The following is a 23992-nucleotide window of genomic DNA, read 5'->3' as shown; positions in this document are numbered from 1 at the left end:
AGCATACTCCATCAAGTGTACACTTCCATCCTGCACTGAACTTGAATGCTTAGTTTTCCCAATGACTTAGAAGGACTCATGAGCTAGCTCTTAACCTCTTTGCCTCCTCTGTGCCAGTCCTGTTCCTCTCCACAGGACACTGCCTAGTGTAAGTTGTCTCTCCAAAAAAGTGCCTGCAGCCTGCAAGACACTCAGTTCCATTCTCACTTTACAACAGGCAATTCTAAAGAGAGGAGGAGACACACCTTTCTGTGCCAGCCTGGGTTCAGGTCTCTGGACTTACCAGTCTCAGGTTCCTGGGATTGGAATATGTGAGGCATAAGGTTTCTCTTTGCTTTAAAAGAATATAGCTATAATTAATAAATGGCTCTAGGACATGACAGACATATGGGTGGGGGACCCAAAAAGTGCCCTAGAATTTATTTATTTAAAAATGTGTATTTATGCTTACATGTTTGAACTTCAGTCACTTTCAAATTACTCTCCATTTGATGCAATACACCTGTCAAGACACTTTCCCCACTGTTCAGTTTTTGAACTCGTCCATTTTGATGGGTTTTAGTGCTTCGGCCATTTTCTGTTTCACCTCTCACATCGGCAAAATGTTTCCCTCGACTTTTTTTTCATCCTAGGAAACAAAAGTCACTTGGGGTAAGATCAGGTAAATAGGGAGGGTGGGGTATGGGGTTTGTGCCATTTTTGATTAAAAAATACTATCCACTCAGCACAGTGTGGACAGGTTTTTCGTGTAAATCAGTCATCATAAAATGGGCAAACATATTGAAAGAATCTAATATATATATATATATATATATTTCACTGAACAGCCTTTCACAACAACACTAGCTGGTACACTGTTGTAGATGGGTTTCTAGAACACTAACCTAACAGGAGAAGCCTGTATTACCAAGGGCCTACCCTCCATAAAATAATTCTGATGTTTTTTGGGGATCATAGATGAGGTATTTCTTTACATATCCTAGAGGGCTGGTCGATCTAATTTTCTGAAATAGACTTCACAGTTTAAGGGCATCTGAACTCATGGAAGAGAAAGGTATTTTATACCTAAGAAGTTTTTCATTGGTTCAGGTTGTGAATGTTTAAACTGAAATTGTAAAATATGCACATTAATTAACTAGCACATGAAGATTTACCACATATGTCTTATGTTTAATGTTGAGTGACCTTGTGAGAGAGAGAAGGGAATTCTTTTGCTGCTGGATGGGAGGCAAAACAAGAAGGTAGGTATAAGGCAATTTTTCTTTCTTTTTTTTTTTTTTTGAGTTGGGGTCTTACTGTGTCGACCAGGCTAGAGTGCAGTGGCATGTTCGCACCTCATTGCAGCCTGAGCCTTCTGGGTTCAGGCAATTCTTTTAGCTCAGCTGAAACTACAGGCATGTGCCACTGTGCCCAGCTAATTATTTGAATATTTTTTTCTTTTTTTATGGAGACGAGGTCTTGATATGTTGCCCAGGCTGAGCTCGAACTCCTGGGCTCAAGCAATCCTCCCGCCTTGGCCTCCCAAAGTGCTAGTATTACAGAAGTGAGCCACTGTACCCAGATGTAATTTTCCATTTAAAAAGTGATAAATATAGGAGATAAATATAAGCCATTTTGAATGACTTATAGTCTATTAAAACAGGTAAGATTCTATGTTGAGAATGAGATGTTGAAATCTTAAGAAAGATGATGAGAAATTTCAAAATAATGACATTAAACCAATGGTTCATTGATGCACCACAGTGTATTTTATGTATTTCAAAGCACACATCAAATGTATACATTTGAGACATTTAATGCAAAATCCATTTAATAAAAAACACATTTAATGTATCTCAAAGCATACATAATAAAAGAAAAAACGATATTCTATGTGTCGGAGAATAAGACTATAACAATAAAATTTATTTTGATTATATGTTTTCACATATAAAACATGAACTATTAATTAAATTCCTTTAGCTTTAGCCGGCGAATTGGTGCATAGGGTCATAAGCACTATAAAAATTAAACAGTCTTCTTACACACACAAAATTTCTTGCTTCTTGGATTTTCAGCACTGTCTACTATATGTGTTATAAAACAGTCTCTGCTTTAAACTTTTCTAGAACATTCATGCTGCTCCCATATGTTCTAACCAGCCTTCCAAACTGACAGTTTTGTACTCACGCAGTGATTTTCAGGGATAGTAATTACTTTTGAGGCCATAAAGAAGGTTCATAGTGCTGGGCTCACTTTAGGGAGATAGACATGAGTCTTCCAATGTCAAAAGTAGCAGATGTTCAATGAAGAATATCTTTTGCCCTCTCAACACGCTTCTCCAACATGCTTCTCTATAAATGTAAACGCCCTCAAGTCAAATCTGCCTTACTCTCTAGATCTGCTTCCCTTTCCTGTCCTGTGGTTTCCATTTAGTCCACTCCTAAATAACTGATATAAGTAATAATTAATAAAGATAATAATACAATCACAGTAATGGCAACACTTACAGAATGCTAACTAAGGCTGTGTCAAGAACTGTTGTTAAGTACTTTTGTGTATATTTATTCATTTAGTACCCTGGTGAGGCACGTACAGTTATTATAATTCTAATGTTACAGATAAGGAAACTGAGGCACAGGGAAATTATATAAGGTTCCAGAGGTCACAGAAATAAGCAGTAAATTCAGAACTGGAGCTCACGAGTGGCTGCACAGGCTGTGCTCTTAAACACTATGTCATGCTACCTCCAGGCTAGAGGCATTTGAAACATGTAATTTGTTAAAAAATCAAGCAAGTAACTATCTTTTTGTTGTTGTTGCCGTTATTTAACAGCTACTCTACCTGGCACCCATTTTGAATAAAAACATTTGCATAAAATCAGCAAATGTTTAAATGGATCCAAATATGCAGGCTGTTTGCCACAGTGCCTTCCTGGGGCTCCAAGAGTTGTTGGCCTGCAACTGTGGCCAGGATACACTAAAAGCATCCTGGGGCCCAGGACCCACAGACAGCAGGCTCCCAGCAAGCTGAGTGCTCTGCATTAGCCCTACCAGCTCTCCCCTCCCACATCCCATGCAAGATCTGTGGTATTGGGGAACGAAAGCTGTGTTCCAGTTACTCTTATCACCCACTGGCTCATAGAAAATGTGTCTTCATGCACTTAAAATCCTCTCAGTCAAGTTAATCACTCACATTAAAAATTTCTCAAGATGTCCCTTTTTTTTTTTTTTCCGAGTTGAAGTCTCACTTCGTCGCCCAGACTGAAATGCAGTGGCCGTTCCTGCCCACCGCAGCCTCGACCTACTGGGCTCTGGCGATCCTTCCACCTCAGCCTTCCGAGTAGCCGGAATTACAGGCGCTACCACGCCCAGCTGATTTTTGATTTATTGTAGAGATGAGGTCTCGCTGCCCAGGCGGGTCTCGAACCCACGGGCTCAGGCAATCCATTCACCTCAGCCTCCCAAAGGCGCGGGATTACAGGCTGAGCCACCGAGCCTGGCTTAGATGTCCCCTTTTTGTAAGGCACAGTTATTTTGCCTCATGTCCAGCCTCATTTTTGATGAGTATAGGATTAAGCATGAGTATCTGCATGCAGTCAAAGACAGAGGAGGAGGAATTCCATTTATTTTGAGTTCCAAGGTCTTTGGCGAGCACATGGTCACAGTTCAATGTTTAGTCTTATTCCTGTCAAGCTAACAAGAACTTTCATCTTCAAACTGTGAGTAGGATTTCCACAGCATCAAATATCTTTGAATAATAACCTTCATTATTATTCAAAAGTGAATAATACCAATCCCGAGAATATCTAGAGTACTTTTTGACATTCAACTTTTTGGAAGATCAGTACTTTGAAAGAACAGCCAAGACTTCTATCTAGCTCCACTGATTTCACAGGCATTAAGTAAAGAAGGCTTTTCCAGAACCTTGAGTTGTAAGGGGGAGACTGATCTGTGTTCCACTTCCGAACTCTGTGAGATTTCAAAAGCTTTAGTGATTGAGGCAAGAATGTGAGGTCCCTAAGAGGTGTGAATTCAATTAAGATTATTTTCATTTTCCTTTCCACCAGCGCTTCATGGAGTCCACTTTCAAGTTCATACTTGACTTCATTAGACATATAACTTTTACTCAGAACAATGATTAGTCTTCGGCCTTTCTCTATCAGTGAATGAATCTCATCAAAAACAGCTGAAAATGCAAGATGTGCCATATTAATTTAAGAGAGCTAAAAAGGTTATCATAAGATAAAAATCATTTTGCACAGACTTATTTTATATGATTACACTCTTAACCTCACTAATACGACTTTATCGAAGACAAACCATTTATTCTCAATTGTATATGTCTATTACATACAATCACCCAGGTAATAATAATAATGAACACTTAGCACTTACCCTGTGCCACACCTTTTAAATGTTTCATGTATATTATTTAATCACCAAAGGACCCTGTGAAGCAGGTATTGCATCAAACCATCTTTTACAGACAAAGAAGCCAAAATACAGCGTGGTTAAATAAATAACTTGTCCATAGTCATACAGCTAGTAAGTGAACCCAGGTAGAATCTAAATATTATACTATCTTATCTTTTTACATGCATAAAGGAGCATACTAAAACAAGAATTTAAAGATTAAAAAACAACCGAATGAATGAAATGGATGATAACTAGCCATTATTTTAAACCAAGGATTGGCAAACTTGTTCTGTAAAAGGCCAGATAGTAAATATTGTCGGTTTTTCAGGTCACACTATCTTTGTCATAACTACTCAACTCTGCTGTTGGAGCTCAAATGCAGTCATAGATGTGTATACAAATGTGTGTGGCTACGTTGTAATAGAGGTGGTGGGTGGGATGTGACTCATGGGTGAAAGTTGGCCAACCTATTCTAGACAGCTGATGCTTCTCAAATAGAGATTTCAACCAAACCTCATTACAATTGAATATACATTCTATTTTTATTTACTTAAGAACTAAGAAGAAATCTATGTTCAGAACAACTCCTAGAAAATAATGGGATTATAGTAAAAATGATGCAAAGTCAAGCATAAATGCTTTCCAAATAACAGTATGCCTTATTAGATACAAAGAATGGCCACACAAAAATACCAAAGCAGTATATGCAACTGACAATTTGGCATATTATTCCTTTTGGTATGTTGTTTGTCTTTCTAGTTAGTAATATTTTCCCTTTCTAATTTGTAATGTATGTGGGGAAATACTTATTGACTGCTATATACTCAATGCTCAGCTCAGAGCTTGATACAGCAATGGTATTCAATAAATTTGGGTGAATGACTGAATGAATGAGAGTAACAAGGAAGACATTTGCAATTTTTACTAGCTTCAGTATCCAAAATAATTTGATACTAGATTTCAAATGCCTGCTCTGAAAGATTACAAATAAAGCATGAATATGTTACTATATTTCTTTTATCGCAATTGTAATTTTCTTCAATACTGTTATGATAATTTGGATTCATAAGATACAATGTAGTAACAAAATGCATTGTATTTAATAACTGTCATATGATGGGAATCACTAATTTCCTCATTATTCCTCCAACTATCCTATTTTCTTTTTGTTTTTTTTGTTTTGTTTTGTTTTGTTTTTTAGTTGGAGTCTCACTCCATCGCCCAGACTGGAGTGCAGTGGCCACTCCCGGCCACCGCAGCCTCTACCTGCTGGGCTCCGCGATCCTTCTGCCTCAGCCTTCCAAGTAGCCAGAACTCTCCTATTTTCTGCTTTCATTTTCTCACCAATATCAACACAATGAAGAGCATGCATTTTCTAGTAAGAATTAACCTGTGTCTATAGTCCAAACATCATGGATTAAATTAGCAACCAGTTTTACAGTACAAATATTCTTCCCATAGGTCATTTCTAGATAAATGCCTCATGATAATGCCAACACCAGGCCTGGTTCTGATAAAGAAATACCCATTCCCTTTCCCCAAAGTTTCAGAGAACCAAAAGCACAAAGAACAGAGCCCAAAAGTAGATTATTAGAAGCTCATTCATTTTCTCACTATTGATTATATTGACTTACCTGGTTATTTCTGATTTAAAGGACCTTGTTCATTTATTTGCTTTTATGGAAAATTGGATAGCTGTTGGGAGGCTAGTTGATTCTTTTTTTTAACAAGAAAATATCTTGAATATTTTCTATCTGGCATTCCCTTCTTACCTCTTCCAGGCACTACATCTCTTTCAAATATGCATAACTTATACCCAAAATGCTTCTCCAGCACCCTGGGCAAAATCTCCACAGCAAAGGTGTACTCCTCTCTGTTCTCAGGTGGGCATTCTTTTAGGTAAGACACAAAAGCATCATATGTTTTTCCATCTAGGAGATAAGGTTGACTCTTTTCATTACCATGTAAACAAACATTTCTTTAAGTACAAATTTGAGTAAATGTCATAAATAATGAGTATAAAATTACTGAATAAGAAAAGTTAAATAGTATTGTTCATATGTAAGCTTCATATGCTAACCAAGCAACCAATTAGCCAAATTTGTTTTTAAGCATCCTCTTTAAGGCACCCACTGCTTGCACTATAGAGGGATAGCGAGAAATATAAGCTAGAGTTCAAGGCACCAGAAGAATTTACGACAATGGAAGGTCAAGCAGCCCAAATGTGCCCTCATTCCAGGAGTGGAAAGCCAATCTCAACCTGGCTTACCCATGTCACTTAATTCTACCTCTATCTCAATCTCTACCCTCAAAATGACCCCCCGGAAAGTGAAGATAGAAACAAAGCTGAATATTTACACTGAAGAGTGGGAAGAAACAATAGACATGACTGAAATAGCATATATTATGATATTTTAAGATATTACAGAATGTTAGATGCCAAAAGAAAACCTTCTGACAATTTAAAGGTTTTCATTGATTATAGTAGCTGCCCTATTTAATTTCTGGAAATGGAGCAGTATTCAGATGGCTAATGGAACAGATTCAAGCAGAAATGTGCTACTTAAATAACAAAGTACATTCTCCTATTTGGCTAACTTAAAAAATTAGACAATTCTTTCTCTGCTTCATCCAATCAATTTGAAAAGTCAAAGCAGTCACATGCAACAACTTGAGAAAAGTTATAACACGTCAGCAGAAGGAAGACAGAATGACAGAAACAAAACAAATAAACCAAACTGGCTAGAAAATAAAGAATGACCCTGATGAGTATGCTTTCTGAAAGGAGGAAATTTTGAGTTATGGCCTTAAAAATACAATTGATGGCCAGGCGCAGTGGCTCAAGCCTGTAATCCCAGCACTTTGGGGGGCTGATGTGAGACGATTGCCTAAGCCCAGGAGTTCGAGACCAGCCCGGGCAACTTGGCAAGACCTTGCCTCTACAATAAAATAAAAAATTAGCCAGGCGTGGTAGTACATGCCTATCATTCTGGCTCCTTGGAAGGATCGCCTGATCCTGGTGGGTCGATGATGGGGTGGCTGTGAGCATGACACTGCACTCCAGCCTGGGTGATGGAGTGAGACTCCGACTCAGAAAAAAAAAAAAAAACTGATGCTAACTGGGATGGGTAGAGGAAGAAGGAAAGTGGGATGGGATGATCCATCTTTATCTCAGAACAATTGGTTAAATGGCAGAGGGGCTAGATTTACCCTTGGGCAGATTATTGGGATCAATGTGTTTGCTGTTGAGTTGAAAGTTAGATATGACTGGATTATTTATTAAAATCCAATAAGCTAAAACCATTCTAGATTTATGTTCTTTATGGCACTGTATCATTTAAGCTCAACAGCCCAGCCCAATATCCTCAACTCATCAAAGAACACTTTCCGTTTCTTGCAATAGCTTCTTCAGCTATACCTACAGCATTCTGGTTCAGTAGTTCAGGTCAGAATCCATTGTTAATTAAAACAACTGCTTTGCAGAATTGCCTTTATATGACACATAGGATATTTTGGTTAAAAATGCAGAATTATGTAACTATTAAAGGTGGGAAAAGTTGGTAAAAATAAAACTAGCTATTCATTTAATCAGTAGGCAGATCCCATAAATACTTATCTTACATTGTTGTGAATTATAGCTGTTTACTAATTAAGTGACAACTAGTAAGTCCATTAGTGCTGTTATTGTGTCAGTGATGAAAACAGGCACCAAGACGTAAGACAACTAAATGAGCACACTTTTTAAAGAAGAGCATTTTTTTATCATCAGGATACAAGTAATTACAATAAACTGGGAATACAATTTCATGAAATATGGATTTATATTTCATGTGCTTTATAAGAACTTTGCTCTCACTCATGAAAAATTAGTTTTTCAACTATTAATTGCTTTCAAGTTTTTTGTTTAAGCAATTATCTTCTTTTAATATAAATCTGCCAATTTATATCATAATTTATTTTATTTCATTTATTTATTTATTTTTGAGTTGGAGTCTCACTCTGTCACCTAGACTGGAGTGCAGTGGCCGCTCTCGGCCACCGCATCCTCGACTTGCTGGGCTCCGGCGATCCTTCCGCCTCAGCCTTCCAATCAGCTGGAACTACAGGCACGTGCTACCACACCCAGCTAATTTTTTGATTTGTTGTAGAGATGAGGTCTCACCAAGTTGCCCAGGTGGGTCTCGAACCCGAGGGCTCAGGTAATTCACTCACCTCAGCCTCCCAAAGCGCGGGATTACAGGCTGAGCCACCAAGTCTGGCTCATAATTTATTTTAAATCCAGTTAATAGTGGCTTTGAAAATAACAGCTGTGCCTAGCCCTGTATTTTCAGAAACTCCACTTTGGGGAATTTTTCCTTCAGATATCCTGCATGGACAGGAAACACTCAATGTATAAAGCCATCCATCGTGGCACTCCTGTAATAACAAAAGATTGGAAACGATTCAAATGTCCATTAAAAGGAGACTAAATAAACTGTGGTACATTCACCCAACATAGTGTGATACCGAAAAAATGAGGATCTTTTTTATAAGGTAATACGGATGTGTGTCTAACATATAGTAAAGCAAAGTTAAAAATAGTGTGCATAAGAAGCCAAGATTTGTTTTTTGTTTTTTTAAAAAAGAGGAGTGGAACAGCAATCTATATTTACAGTTGGTTGGATATGCTATCAACAGCAGAAAAAATGGAAATGATGAACAGGGAGCCAGGTTGGGTGGGAGACTTCCTACTGTATGATTTCTTTGACATTTTGGTTTCAAACTATGTGAAAAGTCTTTTTTTTCCCCTACAAACACACACCTGTCAAAACAATAGCAGTTGCAATGGAATAGGCAGACAATCTAGGAGACTAGAACCCGGATAATTTGACTTCTAGCTTGGGGTTCTTACATCTACATTATGCAGCTTCCTTTGCCAGGTTAAAATGATAAGTCTTAATATAATTCAATTCCATTTAAACCAACTTTATTGAGTGCATGCACTGTAAAAAGTACCTGGAGGGGGGCGCAGGGACAAGGGCATCCAGAGGTACAGCTCCTGGGCTTAAACCTCTCACCGGGCATTTAGGAGGACATGACACATATCCACGAAACAAGAGGACAACAATTTTTGGCAACACACAAGTAAGCACAAGAAAAGGTGGCACAAAAAACATTCACACCTGATGGTACATGCACAGTGTTTTTTTGTTTTTGTTTATTTCCCCATAGAAACCTCTCCCATTGATTAACTCAACAATATAATCAAAATAAGATGAGGATTCATACTTTTGTATTTGACTTCTTAAGGAGTGCATAAGATAAGACATGCTAGTATTATATGAATTACCTGTTAATGTTTCATCTCTTCCTGTTAAATGTCTATAAAATAGAACCAAGTCAACTCTATAAATGACACACACAATCACCAGGCACACTATTGCCATCGAGACCAAAACAGCTACAGTCATTCCTCCGGTGAAGATATGGCCTGGAATATCCACATTTTCTAGGAAAGAAAGAGAAAAAGAAAAAGGAAATAATTAATCAAAGAGACCCTGCCAGTGTCTTCCCATCATCGCATTGTGCTTGTCAGTTTTTACCCTTAACACAAATCCAGTTGTCACCCAAACACTGACATGTTCCACTGAGTGAATTCACAAATCCTGCCTTTAGTCTCAAATAGTGAACTTTCTACTCAAAAATTTAAAAAATAAAAATATGTACAAGAATTTCCAGAGACCTGAGCTGAAAACATTGTATAGCAATGTTGTCTGTCTATACCTATGAAAATCAGCTTTCTGGGGTGATAAGATATGAGGCTGAAATACAGAGGGACTAACACATACATCTCAGCTAGCGAATTGAGAACATAAACAGAGGTGCATAGTTTTGCACTGGACTAACATTGTTTGGGTTTGCAGCCTGGCTCTATCAATTATTTTGCATCATAGGAAAAATCATGGATGACCCTAAACTTTAGCATCTTCATCTGTAAAATGAAGATAATAACAGTTCCTGTTTCACTTACAGGGTTGCCTCTTCTTGAGGAAGAATAAATGCAATATTACACATAAAGTAACTAATACAGTGCCTGGCCACAAAGCTCTGAGAATTTTAGCAAATTTTTTGTATAAAATTGCCCTTTGGAAAAGAAAAATTATATTTCTTAGATTGATTCCATTTATGCCCATGGACAATATATGATAGTAAAGAAGAATACAAAGAATGCAGTAATTTTTCTTTTTTTGAGTCACAGTCTCACTGTCAACCAGGTTTGAATGCAGTGGCAACATTATGGTTCACTGCAGTCTCGACCTTCTGGGCTCAGGTGATCCTTCCACCTCAGCCTCCTGAGTAGCTGGAACTGCAGGTACATATCACCACACCCAGCTATTTTAAAATTTTTTTCGTAGAGATGTGGTCTTACCATATTGCCTAGACTGGTCTTGAACTCCCGGGCCCAAGCAACCTCTACCTTATCCTCCCAAAGTTTCTGGAATTGCAAGCATGAACTACTGCACTCAGCCTAAGAAAACAATAATATTTAGTAACCATCTTACAATGTGGAGAAAGCCATGCTAACATGACAGTATATTTTCTTCTGAGTTTTCTTTTTGTCCCTGAACGTTTTTACATCGTTGAAATCATGTGGTAATCGCTCTTTATTTTTTTAACAATGTATTATGATCATTTCACTAGGTCACTAAAATTACAATTCCTAATATTCAATATTTAGATTGACTGCAATTTTTCAAAAGTATACATAAGCCTATAATAAAATATGCATATGTATTTACCCGTATTTCTGATTATCTTCTTAGAATAGAGTCTAAGCCAGGTTCGGTGGCTCAGCCTATAATCCCGCACCTTTGGGAGGCTGAGGTGAGTGGATTGCCTGAGCCCGCGGGTTCGAGACCCGCTTGGGCAGCGAGACCTCATCTTTACAATAAATCAAAAAATCAGCCAGGCATGGTAGCGCATGCCTGTAATTCCGGCTACTCGGAAGACTGAGGCGGAAGGATCGCTGGAGCCCAGCAGGTCGAGGCTGTGGTGGCCGGGAGCAGCCACTGCACTCCAGTCTGGGCGACAGAGTGAGACTCCAACTCAAAAAAAAAAAAATGGAATAGAGTCTAATGGTAGGTGGATTTCTATGTCAAAGAGTATAAAGATGTTTAAAGCTTTCCCTATCTTAGATGGCAAATTTTTAGGGATTATCTTTCCAGAAAAATTAAATAGCAGATGCAGGTAAGCATCCAAGTTTACTTAATAAGAGAACTTTGAACAGAGCCAGGCCCTGGGGCTCCCATATCTTTGTATCTTTGTAAGGTCTGCACAGTCATGACTACACCACACACACACACACAAACACACACATGCACACCAGCACACAATCCCTCCAGGAGTAATGGTGGGTTGTAAGACCTTATTCCTCAGGCTACACTTGTGAGCAGAGTAGAAGGAGGACTGACCAAGCAGAAGCTTATAGGGCAGGAATAGGACAGTCTTGTCCTGCTCTAGGAAGGGAGAAACAGTTGGTGACAAGAAGCCACCAGGAAACCCAGGCGAGGCCGCAGATTCAACAAAAACAGCATATTTGAAAGCATCTCCCTCACAAATACATGAACCATGGCACAGGCATTCACGTGAGAGTGGGGAGACACCTGGGACGCCACAGGTGAGACCACAGATTTTAGCAGTAATTAGGTCTTCTGAGTTTCCTGTACGGGCTGTGTGACCCTGGGCGAGTTTATTCTCCTGTAAAAGTCTGTTGTTCAGATAGGATGAAATCATGGGAAGAGCTTAGCACAATCATGGAATGTTACTGTTATTGTTGCATATGGTGGCATGATGGTTCTAAAACATGGACTAGGTGAGCTGCCAATGGGTACCAGGATAGCACAGCTGGAGACGGTGGCTTCCGGCCTTCAGGCTTTCAGCCCCACTCCTTCCATTTCTCACCAAAGCCAAGGCATGGTCACCGTGTGAATCTCTCTGTGTGTTTCATCTCTCTCTTCCCCATCTCCTCTTATCCTATCTCTTGCTCTGTGTGTTTGTGTGTGTGTGTCTCTCTCACTCCCTCTTGCTCTGTTTCTCTCTCTCTTTTTTTTTTTTTTTGAGTTGGAGTCTCACTCTGTCGCCCAGACTGGAGTGCAGTGGCCGCTCCCAGCCACCGCAGCCTCGACCTGCTGGTCTCTGGCGATCCTTCCGCCTCAGCCTTCCAAGTAGCCGGAATTACAGGCGTGCGCTACCACGCCCAGTTAATTTTTTGATTTTATTGTAGAGATGAGGTCTCACCTGCCCAGGCGGGTCTTAAACCCGCGGGCTCAGGCAATCCACTCACCTCAGCCTCCCAAAGGCACAGGATTGCAGGCTGAATCACCGAACCCGGCTTCTCTTTTATTTCTTTGTATTTCTTCATATCTTTTCCTCTCGTCTCCCTTTCTCCCAATTCCTCTCTTTCTGCCTCTGTATGTGTCTCTCTCTGTTCCTCTCTCATTTCTGTCTTTCTGTTTCCTGAGACTTTGCCAAAGCCCATTATCAGTGCAAGTAGGCTTTTGACAGATTCTGTTGGATTTTCAAGGTATAGGATCTTATCGTTAGCAAAGAGGGATAACTTGACTTCCTCTTTTCCTATTTGGATATCCCTGATTTTCTTCTCTTGTCTGATTGCCCTGGCTAGAACTTCCAACACAATGATGAACAAGAGGGGTGAGAGTGGGAGGACTTGTCTTGTTCCAGTAGTCAGGGGAAATGTTTCCAGTTACTTTCCATTTAGTAATATGTTAGTTGTGGGTTTATCATAAATGGCACTTACTATTTTGAGGTGTGTTTCTTCTATACCTAGGTGTTTGAAGGTTTTTATCAAGAAGGATGCTGGATTTTATCAAAAGCTTTTCTGCATCTAATGAGATAATCATGTGGTTCTTGTTTTTACATCTGTTAATGTATTTAACTACATTTATGGTCTTGCACATGTTAAACCAGCGCTGCAGCCTGGGGATGACACCTACTTGGTCATGGTGGATGATCTTTGAGATGTGCTTTTGAATCCAATGCCAGAATCTTGTTGAGGATTTTTGCATCAGTGTTCATAAGAGATATTGGCCTGCAGTTCTCTTTTTTGTTGGAACTTTACCTGGTTTGGGTATCAGTGCGATATTAGTTTCATAAAATGATTTGGGGAGAAGTTCATCTTTCTCAATTGCTTGCATACTTTCAATTTGATTGGTATCAGTTCATCCTTGTAAATTTGGTAGAATTGTGCTGGAAAGCCATCCGGTCCAGAGCTTTTATGATAGGAAGTTTTCGTATGACAGATTTTGGCTTCCTGACTTGTTATTGGTCTATTTACTGTCTCAATGTCTTTTTGTTTCAACCTGGGGAAGTTGTATAATGTCGGAAAGACCTCCCTTTTATTTAGGTTATCAAATGTGTTTCCATATAGGTGTACATAGTAATTGCTGATAATCTTTTGTATTTCTTCAGGGTCAGTTATGATTTGATCCTTTGTAATTCTGATTGTGTTTACTGGGGCTTTTTTTTAATCCCTTTTTCTTGGTCATTCTGGCTAGGGGTCCATCAATCTTGTTAATTCTTTCAAAGAACCAACTTTTTGTTGTGTTGTTGTGTTCTATGATTTTTTTTCTTCTATGTCCCATATTTGGGCTCTTATATTGGTGATTTGGATTCTGCTGCAAAAGTTGGGGTTTTGATGGTCTTCTCTTTTCAACTCCTTTCAGTGATTTGTTAGGATCTCCACTTGTGAAGTTTCTGTTTTCTTGATGTGTGCTCGTAGAGATATCGATTCCCCTTTTAGGACTGTTTTCATAGGCATCCCATAGGTTTTGGTAAGATGTTTCTTCATTTTCATGTGTTTCCAGGAGTCTTTCAATTTCTGCTTGGAGTTCAGTGATGACTCTGAAGTTGTTCAGCATCATGCTGTTTAGTGTCCATGTCCTTATAGGCTTCAGGGAAAGTTTGTTGGTGTTGATATGCATTTTTATTCCACTTTGGTCTGAGAATGTGCATGGCAAGATTTCAACCTTATGTAATTTGTTTATGCTTGATATATGGACATGGACGTGATTAATCTTGGGGTATATTCTATGTAGTAATGAATAGAATGTACATTCTGTGGTTTTGGGGTGGAATAATCTGTAGGTCTCTCTTAAGTCCATTTATTTGAGAGCCAAGTTTATGTTCTGGATCTCCCTGTTGAATTTTTTTCCTCAATGATCTATCTAGGGTTGTTAGTAGGTCATTCAAGTCCCTGATATAATAGTGTTAGAGTCAATATCTTTTTTTAGTTTATTTAGTAGTTGCTTCATAAGTGCTGGTGCTCCTGTGTTGGGTACATATATGTTTAGGATGGATATTTCTTGTTGATGCATTGAACTATTTATTATTATGTTAAGTCCATTTGCATCTTTATTAATTTTTGATGACTTTATGGTTGTTTTGTCTGATATTAAGATCACACTCATTGCCTTCTTTTGTGATCCATTTGCCTGGAAACGTGTTTTCCATCCTTTAACTTTGAGTCTGTGTGTGTCCCTTGTAGGGAGATGAGTCTCCTAGATGCAGCAAATAATTGGGTCATAGTTTCTTATCCAGTTTGCCATTCTGTGTCTTTTTAGTGGTGCATTTAGTCCATTCACATTCAGGCTGATTTTTGACATGTGATTGTTTATCCCTGTCACGAGCTTCTTATAAAGTTTTTTCTTTGTTTTATTGTTTTCCTTTGGCTTTGGGGTTGATGTGTACGTGTGTTTTCAAGTCTCTTGTCTTGCTGTATTGTCTCTGTTGATTCGGTGCTCTGCTGTTCTCTTAGGAGGTGTGTGGGCATTCTTTTTTTTTTTTCTTTCTTCTGTGCTTGTTATCTTTTAAGTGTATCCTGTAGAGTTTGTCTGGAAGCTGCATAATCTCTTAGGAATTGGATGTCTGGGAAGGATTTTAATTCTCCATCTCTGATCAGGCTGAGTTTGGGTGGATAGAAAATTCTTGGTTGAAATTGTTTATCTTTGAGGACTTTGAATATAGGGCTCCAGTCCCTTCTTGCTTTTAGTGTTTCTGCCAATAGTTCTGCTGTTATTCTGATTGGTTTTCCCCAGTTGGTAGTCTGACCTTTCTCTCTTGCTGCCTTTAGGATTTTTTCTTTTGTGCCTACTCTGTGTCTAAGGGTTGGTCTCTGGGTTGGTCTTCTCATTTGATGTCTTGTGGGAGTTCTCTATATTTCTTGTGCTTGTCTTCTCACATCTCTGGTGAGAAGGGGAAAGTTTTCTTAGATTATCTCCTGGAATATTTGTTCTCCATTTCCCTTTCTTCTTCTGGGATACCAATCGGGCATAGGTTTGGTCTCTTGATATAATCACACATCTTTTGTAGGCTTTGTTCTTTCTTTCTGAGTCTTCTTTCTGTGTTTTTTACAGATCGGGTTAATTCCATGTTCTGATCTCAAGTTCTGAGATCATCTCTTCAGCTAGAACAATTCTGCTTTCCATGTTTGTCATCTTGCTATTTATTTCCTGGATGAAAATTTTTATGATCAAAATCTCTGTTACAAGTTTTTTCAGTGTTGCATCTTGTCTTTTTTGAGTCTTATTCACTCTTTCAATCCATTCCCTAATCCCTTTCCTATTCTGGGACCGGTAGTTGGTGACTTCCATTGTTTGGCACCAAGATCTGATTTTTCAGGAGTTTTTTCTTTGGTACACTTGAAATTGCCTGTGGTATTCCTTTGTTTTTTTTCCTCATTGTGATGGATCTCTTGTTTTTTTCTTTAGTTCTGTTATTCGGTGTTGGTGGGAGAGGCTTTCCCTTTTGATGTTTGCTCAGTTCTCTATTATTCCCTGATCTGTGCTCTGGATTTGTTCTATTTGGAAATAAGACAGTGGATGGGAAGCTTTGTTGTCTCTTGTAGTTTTTAATATTAAAATAAAGTAAGGGATGGAGTGATAGGATTCAGAAACTACTTGCAAATTACAATGTTCACTGATTGTTTTATGTGTTCCCTGAGACCCACTCCCCACCACCACTCTCTATGACAATGCAAAGCAGAAAGCAATGCAAAAAACAATTGAACACACACACACAGACATACACACACACCCCAAAACAAACTGGAATAACAACAAGGTGAAACAAAACAAACAACAAAAAAACCCCATGGAAACTAAACACACACACATATGCCTAGCACAAAGTGAATGGAGAAGAAAAACAGAAAGACCAGAAAAAGATAAAAAGGAATTCATATCAAACCCCTACATGTATATTGACACACACCTAAACTATAAAAAAATGAAAATTAAAAAACCCTAGAAGAACAAAAGAGCAAATACAAATTAACAACAACAAAATTAAAAGATGAACTCTCAATCATTCACATACACATATAAACTGAAATTGACACATAAAAGAAGAAAGAAACAAGCCGGGCTCAGTGGCTCAGCCTGTAATCCTGTGCCTTTGGGAGGCTGAGGTGAGTGGATTGCCTGAGCCCACGGGTTCAAGACCTGCCTGGGCAACGAGACCTCATCTCTACAATAAATCAAAAAATCAGCCGGGCGTGGTAGCGCATGTCTGTAATTCCGGCTTCTCGTAAGGCTGAGGCGGAAGTATCGCCAGAGCCCAGCAGGTCGAGGCTGCGGTGGCCGGGAGTGGCCACTTCACTCCATTCTGGGTGACAGAGTGAGACTCCAACTAAAAAAAAAAAAAAAGAAGAAGAAAGAAACAGAAAAAATTTGGGGGGGCCAATGCAGATCAAACCTTCACATACACATTCATGAACAAAGGAAAAATGTTTAAAAATCAGATGAACTAGCAAAAAAAAGTCAAAAATGTTTAAAAATAAAATAAATTAAAATAAAACCTGCCCTCTTGTGGCAGGCTCTGTAATTGTTCCTCCAATGAGGTCTCTCCTGCAAAACCACCTCTTTCACTCTCTCCTCATTGTCCAACTTAGGGAAGGAGAAGGTGCTTTGGAGGCATGTGGGGCTGCAGTCTTACCTTCCCACTCTGGTATGGTCAGGGAGATCTTCTCCAGTGGGCAGGTGCAGTATTGTCTTTTCCCCAAGTATGTACTCACAGGGGGGGTGCCCCAGACAGGCCTATCCTGGAATGGAATTCTCCTATTGCAGCTGATGTCCAGGCTTCAACTGGGTTTGTCCCTCTCAATCGTGGTCCAGCTATGTAGGTCTGACATTCCTCTGAATGCTGGGGATGAGGGAGTTGGCCACACCCTTTTTCCCATGGCTGGATCCGGGTAGGGAGTAGGGTGCCTGGAACTAATCTCTCTGCAGGTCCTTCTGAAGTTTGTGCTTTCAGGACATTCCCTCTGGGTCATGATCAATCTCTGTGTAGCTGATCTACCAGTCACAGAGGTAGGGTCTGTTGCTCCGTGGTGAGCAAGTTGGAGCACTTTCTTACCCTGCCTTTAAGATGGCCAACCTCTCTGAAGAGACTTTGCCTCTGGACTCCCTCTGCAGCTCCTGCTGCCAGTTCCCTGCCAGGTGCTGTAGTGGTGAGGCAAAGCCTGGAGCTGACAGTCTCTCCTATTGCAATGGTGAGGCAGAGCATGGGAAGATAGGCTCTCCCCACTGCTTTTTCACAAGAAAACTTTGGTTCATTTTTTTAAAAGGCACTTGGCTTCTGCAACCTGGGAAGAGCCAGGAACCAAACAGAGAAGCTGAAGCACCTGCTGTTGCACCAGAGTCCTGACCACTTGCTCACAATCCCTCACTTAGATTGTCTCTCCCAGCATTTTCTTCCCAGGAAGGGTTTTGTTAATTTTTTAAATAATGGCACTCAGTTTCTGCATCCTGGGAATTGCTAGGGTTCAAGTCTATTAACTATGGCACCAGCCACTGTACCAGGAGAGTCATGGCCGCTTGCTCCCTAGCCCGCATTCTGACAGCCACTCACACACCCACTCATTCACCAGTACATACACAAAATTTTACATACTCACTCACTCACACCGGGACGTGCATAGTCTGTCAGGCTCAGCCGCCATCTTCAAGATGACCAAAATTCATTTTTAAAACATTATATCTGGTCTGTCTGATTAAGAATTAAATGTAGCTGGGCTTGGTGGCACACTCCTAGTGTCTCCTATTCAGAAGGCTGAGGCAGGAGGACGGCTTGATCTCAGGAGTTCAAGGCTGCAAGTGATGCAGTGAACCATGGTCACATCACTTCATTCCAGCCTGGGTAAAACAGTGAGACCCTTTCTATAAAAAAGAAAAAAAATGAAAACAAACTAGTCATTAGTGTCATAGAATTCACATTCTTGGAATACAAAATGACATCCAATATAATTTTTTCCATTAATCAAAATCAGGAATCTCTCTCTTTTTAATTTTTTTGTTTGAGTTGGAGTCTCACTCTGTCACCCAGGGTGGAGTGCAGTGGCACACTCATGGTCACCCCAGCATCAACCTGCTGGGCTCTGGTGATCCTTCTGCCTCAGTCTTCCAGTTGCCAGAACTACAGGCATGTGCTACCATGTCCAGTTAATTTTTTATTTATTGTAGTGATGAGATCTCACCAATTTTCCCAGGCTGGCCTCGAGCCTGAAGGCTCAGGCAATCCACCCACCTTGGCCTCTCAAGGTGCAGGGATTACAGGCTGAGCCACCGAGCCTGGTCTAGGAATCTTTTATTTGTGAATTCAAATCGTCTTTTACATCCATCAATTCACATCATGGCATGTTATTCTTGGATATGAATTTGGAACTAGTCTTAGAGCAATATTTAAGACTATGCAGAGCATGTATTTGAAATGTTTGAATATATGCAAAGTATATATTTTCTAAACCATTACTGATAGACTGTAGCAATCCAATTAATTTTCAATTACTGATCATGTATTGTGAAAATACTGCATTATGTATTGTCTAAAAATATTTTCATGACTATATGATTTCAACATAGTCATTTATAAAGCATTATTTAAGTTTAAAAATGAAAGAAATATTCATTCCCATGGACAATTATGGAGGTATGGAAAGGCCAATACAACCATTGTAAAAGCTACAAAATTTTAAAAGAATAAAATATGAAATTTATATATTTATGACAAGAAAACAGTGGAGAAATCAAGACTAGGTGAGGCAGAATTCTAGCATGAAAAGAACCTTTTTGGTAGAGCTAACAATCACCCAACTTTTAGTCCTTCTGTCATGTTTGCAAAATTTGCATTTAGACATATTCTGACATGGCAAAGGCAGAAGGTACAGTTGGGAAGAAAAAATTTGCTGAGATTTATTGCTTGAACTTGGCAGCCTCTATTCATACATGTCTGAATCATGGGCATTGGTCTCCATCCCTACCATGCCCTGCTAGTGTAGGCTCTGCTGATTGGATACTCAAGAGTGCCAGTAGCCATGTGACCCTTGATTGGGTGAAATTCATACTATTGAGCCAATGCATGGACCTCACTGCAAGAGCCAGGAAAGAAGACTGACTGAAGTCCATGTGTTGGATCACCTTGTTTATCAAGAACCCCGTGCTCAAAAATGGCCTTTACATAGATATTTACTTGGAAAACTATTATTTTCAAGCTTGCCCCATTTTGAACATTATAGTCATAATTTTCTAAAATAATTTTATCTCCAATGTTTCAAACTGTGTTTTTCTAAGGCCTGATAAGCTTTGAAAGCAACAGTCAATGTCAGTGAACTGCCAATAGTTCTTTGCAAAGTGACCATCAGATTTAACCACTGGATTTTACCCTCTGTTGTGATTTCCACTCCTCCAAGGCATGCTTCAGCTGGCAGTGGTGTGACATCAGTCCACTAGAAATCTACCTAAGTATCAAGGCAAAAATTGTGTCTTCTAATTAAAAAATAATTTTGAAAAAAGAAAATAATACTAAATTAATCTGGAATAGTAAGCTTATTTGACATGAATATGTGCATATTTAAGTATGTGCAACCAACAATATATCAAATAAATATATATGCACCTATGCATATATTATAAATACATATCAAATTTCTATAAGTGATGCAAATTTTGTATATTTTACTCAGATTTATTCAGTATTAATTTCTTCAAAAATGTATTTTTAAATATTCATATTAAGGCCAAATATTTTTAGAAGAAACATTTAACTCTATGGATAGATGTGAAAATATTGTATTGGCCAGCATGTACCAAATAATGATTGCTAAACAGTCACTCAAAATACAGTGGCTTATGTAACACCAATTACAGATTTTCATGTTCAGAGATTTTCATGTTAATGATCTGCTGATCCAGGCAGAGGTCAGCTGGGGGTTGTTCTCCTGCAGGGAACTAAGCTTACCTGCAGTCTTTGGATTGAATTTGATTTGGGGTTGAGGATTTAGCACAGGGATTGCTGAAGACACAACATTTTAATGGTAAGTTACAAGACCGAACAAAATTCCCAAACCAAGAGGCACAGGCAAATATGTGATTATGCTATCAATTAATAATAATGTTTTTCATCCTTTACAATCTTAAAAAAAGATTTGAAGTTTAATTACTTAGGGAGTGAAGATGTATTTTTTTCAACACGTAATTTTAAAGAGAACTTTGCTTAAGTGACCTTACTGAAGGAAAAAAATCTTTTTAGGTGAAGCAAATTTTCGCTAATGTGTATCTTCTTAAACTGTATGGATCGCTTTTAATTTCCTAAAATGTAGACTCTCATTCAGTTCATTGTAGGTGGTTCTGCAATTTTTCATTTGTAACAGGCATTTAGTGAAGCTGAAGATGTTGTTAGAATTCCAGTCGAATATTGAGTAGAAAGAAAAATAATGCTACATCCACTTTTAAAAATTTGAAGTCTCACTCTGTTGCCCAGGCTGGAGTGCAATGGTGTACTGATAACTCCTACAGCCTTGACCTGCTGGACTCAGGCAATCCATCTACCTCAGCCTTCCAAGAAGCTAGGACTATGGGCATGAGCCACCAAGCCTGGCTAATTTTTATTTTTCATTTATTGTAGAGATGAGGTCTCACCAAGTTGTCCAGGTTGATCTCGAACACGTGGGCTCAGGCAATACTCCTGTCTCAGCTTCCCAAATGCTGGGATTATAGCAGTGAGCCACCATGCCCAGCCTACATCCACTTTTAAGTGTCATTTTTTAAATTTTTGTCAAGAAAGACTTTTTATGTGTTTGTCAGATTGGAGTCATACATTTTATGCAATAAAATAAGATTAAATAAAAACTAGTCTCACTTTTTCTGCTGACTCTACCACTTAATAAATTGTTCTTTCTATGGTCCCAACTTGCTGTTGACAATTAGAAGCAAATCCAAGTGTTTTATGGGACCAGTCTTCAAGTGCGATAATTCTAAGAGCTGAGGAATTAGAGACCATTCTGGGCTGTCTGCTGTGAACTTACCATCAACATCATCACTTCTAGAAGCACTTTCTCAGAACCCCTTTTCCCTCTATGGTTTCCTAACTATTATATCATCTGGCATTTGAAAAGTTGTGGGTTTCTAGAACAAGTACTCTCATTCTACCCTTGAATCTACTCTGTTTTGTAATCCTGGATATTCCCATGTTACCAATTTCTTCCAGTTTTTAGCCATTGATTCCTTATATTAGAAAAATTCCTCCTTGGAGAACTTCCAGCAGCTTCTCCTTTCCTGTATGAACCATGGCTGTTTTTGTACTCCAGATTCCTCAAATGTAGTGATGACTGACTTTTATTAAATAAAATACATGACATGCCTCTTTCTAGAGTTGAGGAGGAGAAAAGAGATATAGAACAGAGAGCCCTCATACCCCATTACACCAAGACCTCCCAGTGTTTTTCAGAGTGTAAGTCAGAAAAGCTCTCAGCAGATAGAATCACCAGGAGGAGCATTTGAGCTAATCCAGCTTCACAAATTTGTTTCCCAGGGTGGTTTATGTTATAACTTGTAGCGCTGTGGGAAGGTAACTCTAATCCTGTTAACAGTAGTAAGTTACAAGGTCTTCAGACTGAAGGCTGCTGAAAGAGTAAAATCTCACCCATAACCACTGCCACTGAACCTCAGTGCAACCCCAGTTTGCAAATTGGATGCTGCATAGATCAAAAGCTTAGAAGATTTTCCTGGTTTCTGCTGATACTGTTGTAAATCATTGCTAACATCATAAGTTGCCTAACAAATGATGGTGACTGTGTCTCCAACAGATGCTGACAGGACGGATGCAGGTTGAGTTATCTGGAGGTAACATCTGGCTTTCAAGATTGGATACATAAATAAAATTCCATATAATTAATCATGCTATAAGAGGACTTCCCTGAATGGCCAGGCAGTACTGGCCTCACTCTTTGAGTTAGTTCCTAGTGTCACTATTATTACCTGGGAACCAGAGCAGTAGGAGCACCAGAAGTTGAGCAAGAGCCCTCATATTCATGCTGCGACTTGAGTGGGGCTGACTCCTGCACAGGTTCTTACCAGCTTATGAAGTCTTCAGGCAGTGGAAAATGGTCTAGGAACATCAGATCTTCATAGCTGCAAGGATGACTAATCTCATCAATACTGCACAGGCCCAGTGACTCCCATGTCTTCAAAGGTTGATCAGAGAAGCATGCATTCACCTGTAGAGAACATATTTCTTTCTTGGGACCACAGGACATAATCAGTCTGCTGTCCTGTGAGTAGAGTGTTCTTCTGCTCTCTTCATAGTTTATGCTCTGCTCTCTTTCTAGCTTTCCATCTAAGACTGGGCCTCTCCGGGAAATACTTGGCAAAAACTGCAGAAAATTTTAGAAGTTCATTGCATTTTGTACTTATGAATATAATTGAGCCCAGAGAAGCATTTTCTTTGGTCAGATTCTCTGGAGCCCTTGGTGTTGTAAACCAGAGATGCAATGAGGTATAGGCATGATAGACAGGTAGATGATGATAGCTAGCTAGATAAACAGATAAATAGACAGACAGATAGATAGATAGATAGATAGATAGATAGATAGATAGATAGATAGATAGAAGATAGAGATAAATTTTCTTGGAAGCAATAATACATCCATAGTAATGAATACTTTTAGTACATCAATATTTTAAGAAATTTATACTAAAAATAATATGTAATCCTGGGAGAAATGGCTGTTTTCAGGTCTAAAATATCATAATTAGAAGATGAGTCTGAGCCATCCAGTGTCATAAGCTAAACAAATGACCAGAGAATGATGGGGTAGAACAGCAGTTATTAAGAGCCAACTTAAATGGACCTTTCATAGAATAAATGTGAGGAAGGTCAGCTGTGGAAATAAATATAATGGTAGAATTATACCTAATCACATTTAAGAAAGTGTGAATATAGGAGTCCATGATTTGATCAGGAGGGGGATATTCATGAAGTATCAGAGGACACCACAGATTCTTATTACTTTCAAAGATGTTGGAAGCACAGGGGAGATGACTGGCAGACACCCCTTCACCAGGAATCAAACTGAACCTAAGCAGTCATGGGACAGATTGAAATCATGCACCACCAGATACAGTGGAAACACAGCATTACTTCTGGGTGTTCCTGCAAAGGAAGAAAAATCAAGCCAATAAACATTAAAATAAATTATAGAAATAGCCATTTAAGCTGGGCTCAGTGGCTCAGCCTGTAATCCCGCGCCTTGGGAGGCTGAGGTG

At 39.1% G+C, this 23992-nt stretch overlaps 1 protein-coding gene across 1 annotated transcript; it reads right to left on the bottom strand.

Annotated features, from left to right (window-relative positions):
- Positions 1–3787: 3787 nt before the first annotated feature.
- LOC103250787 (interleukin-18 receptor 1-like) lies at positions 3788–22760 on the bottom strand. Its single transcript, XM_021707931.1, has 4 exons — positions 22706–22760; positions 9727–9885; positions 6170–6328; positions 3788–4167 (listed from the first exon to the last, which is right to left on the bottom strand). Exons 1-4 carry the CDS (start codon positions 22758–22760, stop codon positions 3788–3790), a joined length of 753 nt encoding a protein of 250 aa, XP_021563606.1.
- Between the last annotated feature and the right edge of the window lie 1232 nt (positions 22761–23992).

Source organism: Carlito syrichta, unplaced genomic scaffold, assembly GCF_000164805.1.
Source record: "Carlito syrichta isolate Samal-C Ts95f unplaced genomic scaffold, Tarsius_syrichta-2.0.1 Scaffold53525, whole genome shotgun sequence".
NCBI classification, from domain to species: Eukaryota; Metazoa; Chordata; class Mammalia; order Primates; family Tarsiidae; genus Carlito; species Carlito syrichta.
Note: the sequence above shows the minus strand (reverse complement) of the source record. Positions and strands in the feature narration are given on the sequence as shown.

Excerpts from the sequence above, each read along its gene's own strand:
- LOC103250787 (XM_021707931.1), bottom strand. The coding sequence starts at position 22,760 with ATGAATATGAGGGCTCTTGCTCAACTTCTGGTGCTCCTACTGCTCTGG. Across the intron at positions 9,886-22,705 it reads CCTACTGCTCTGGTTCCCAG|AAAATGTGGATATTCCAGGC; the intron begins GTAATAATAGTG and ends TTTCTTTCCTAG. Across the intron at positions 4,168-6,169 it reads AGATGTAGTGCCTGGAAGAG|CTGTTTTTGATGAGATTCAT; the intron begins GTAAGAAGGGAA and ends TTGCATTTTCAG.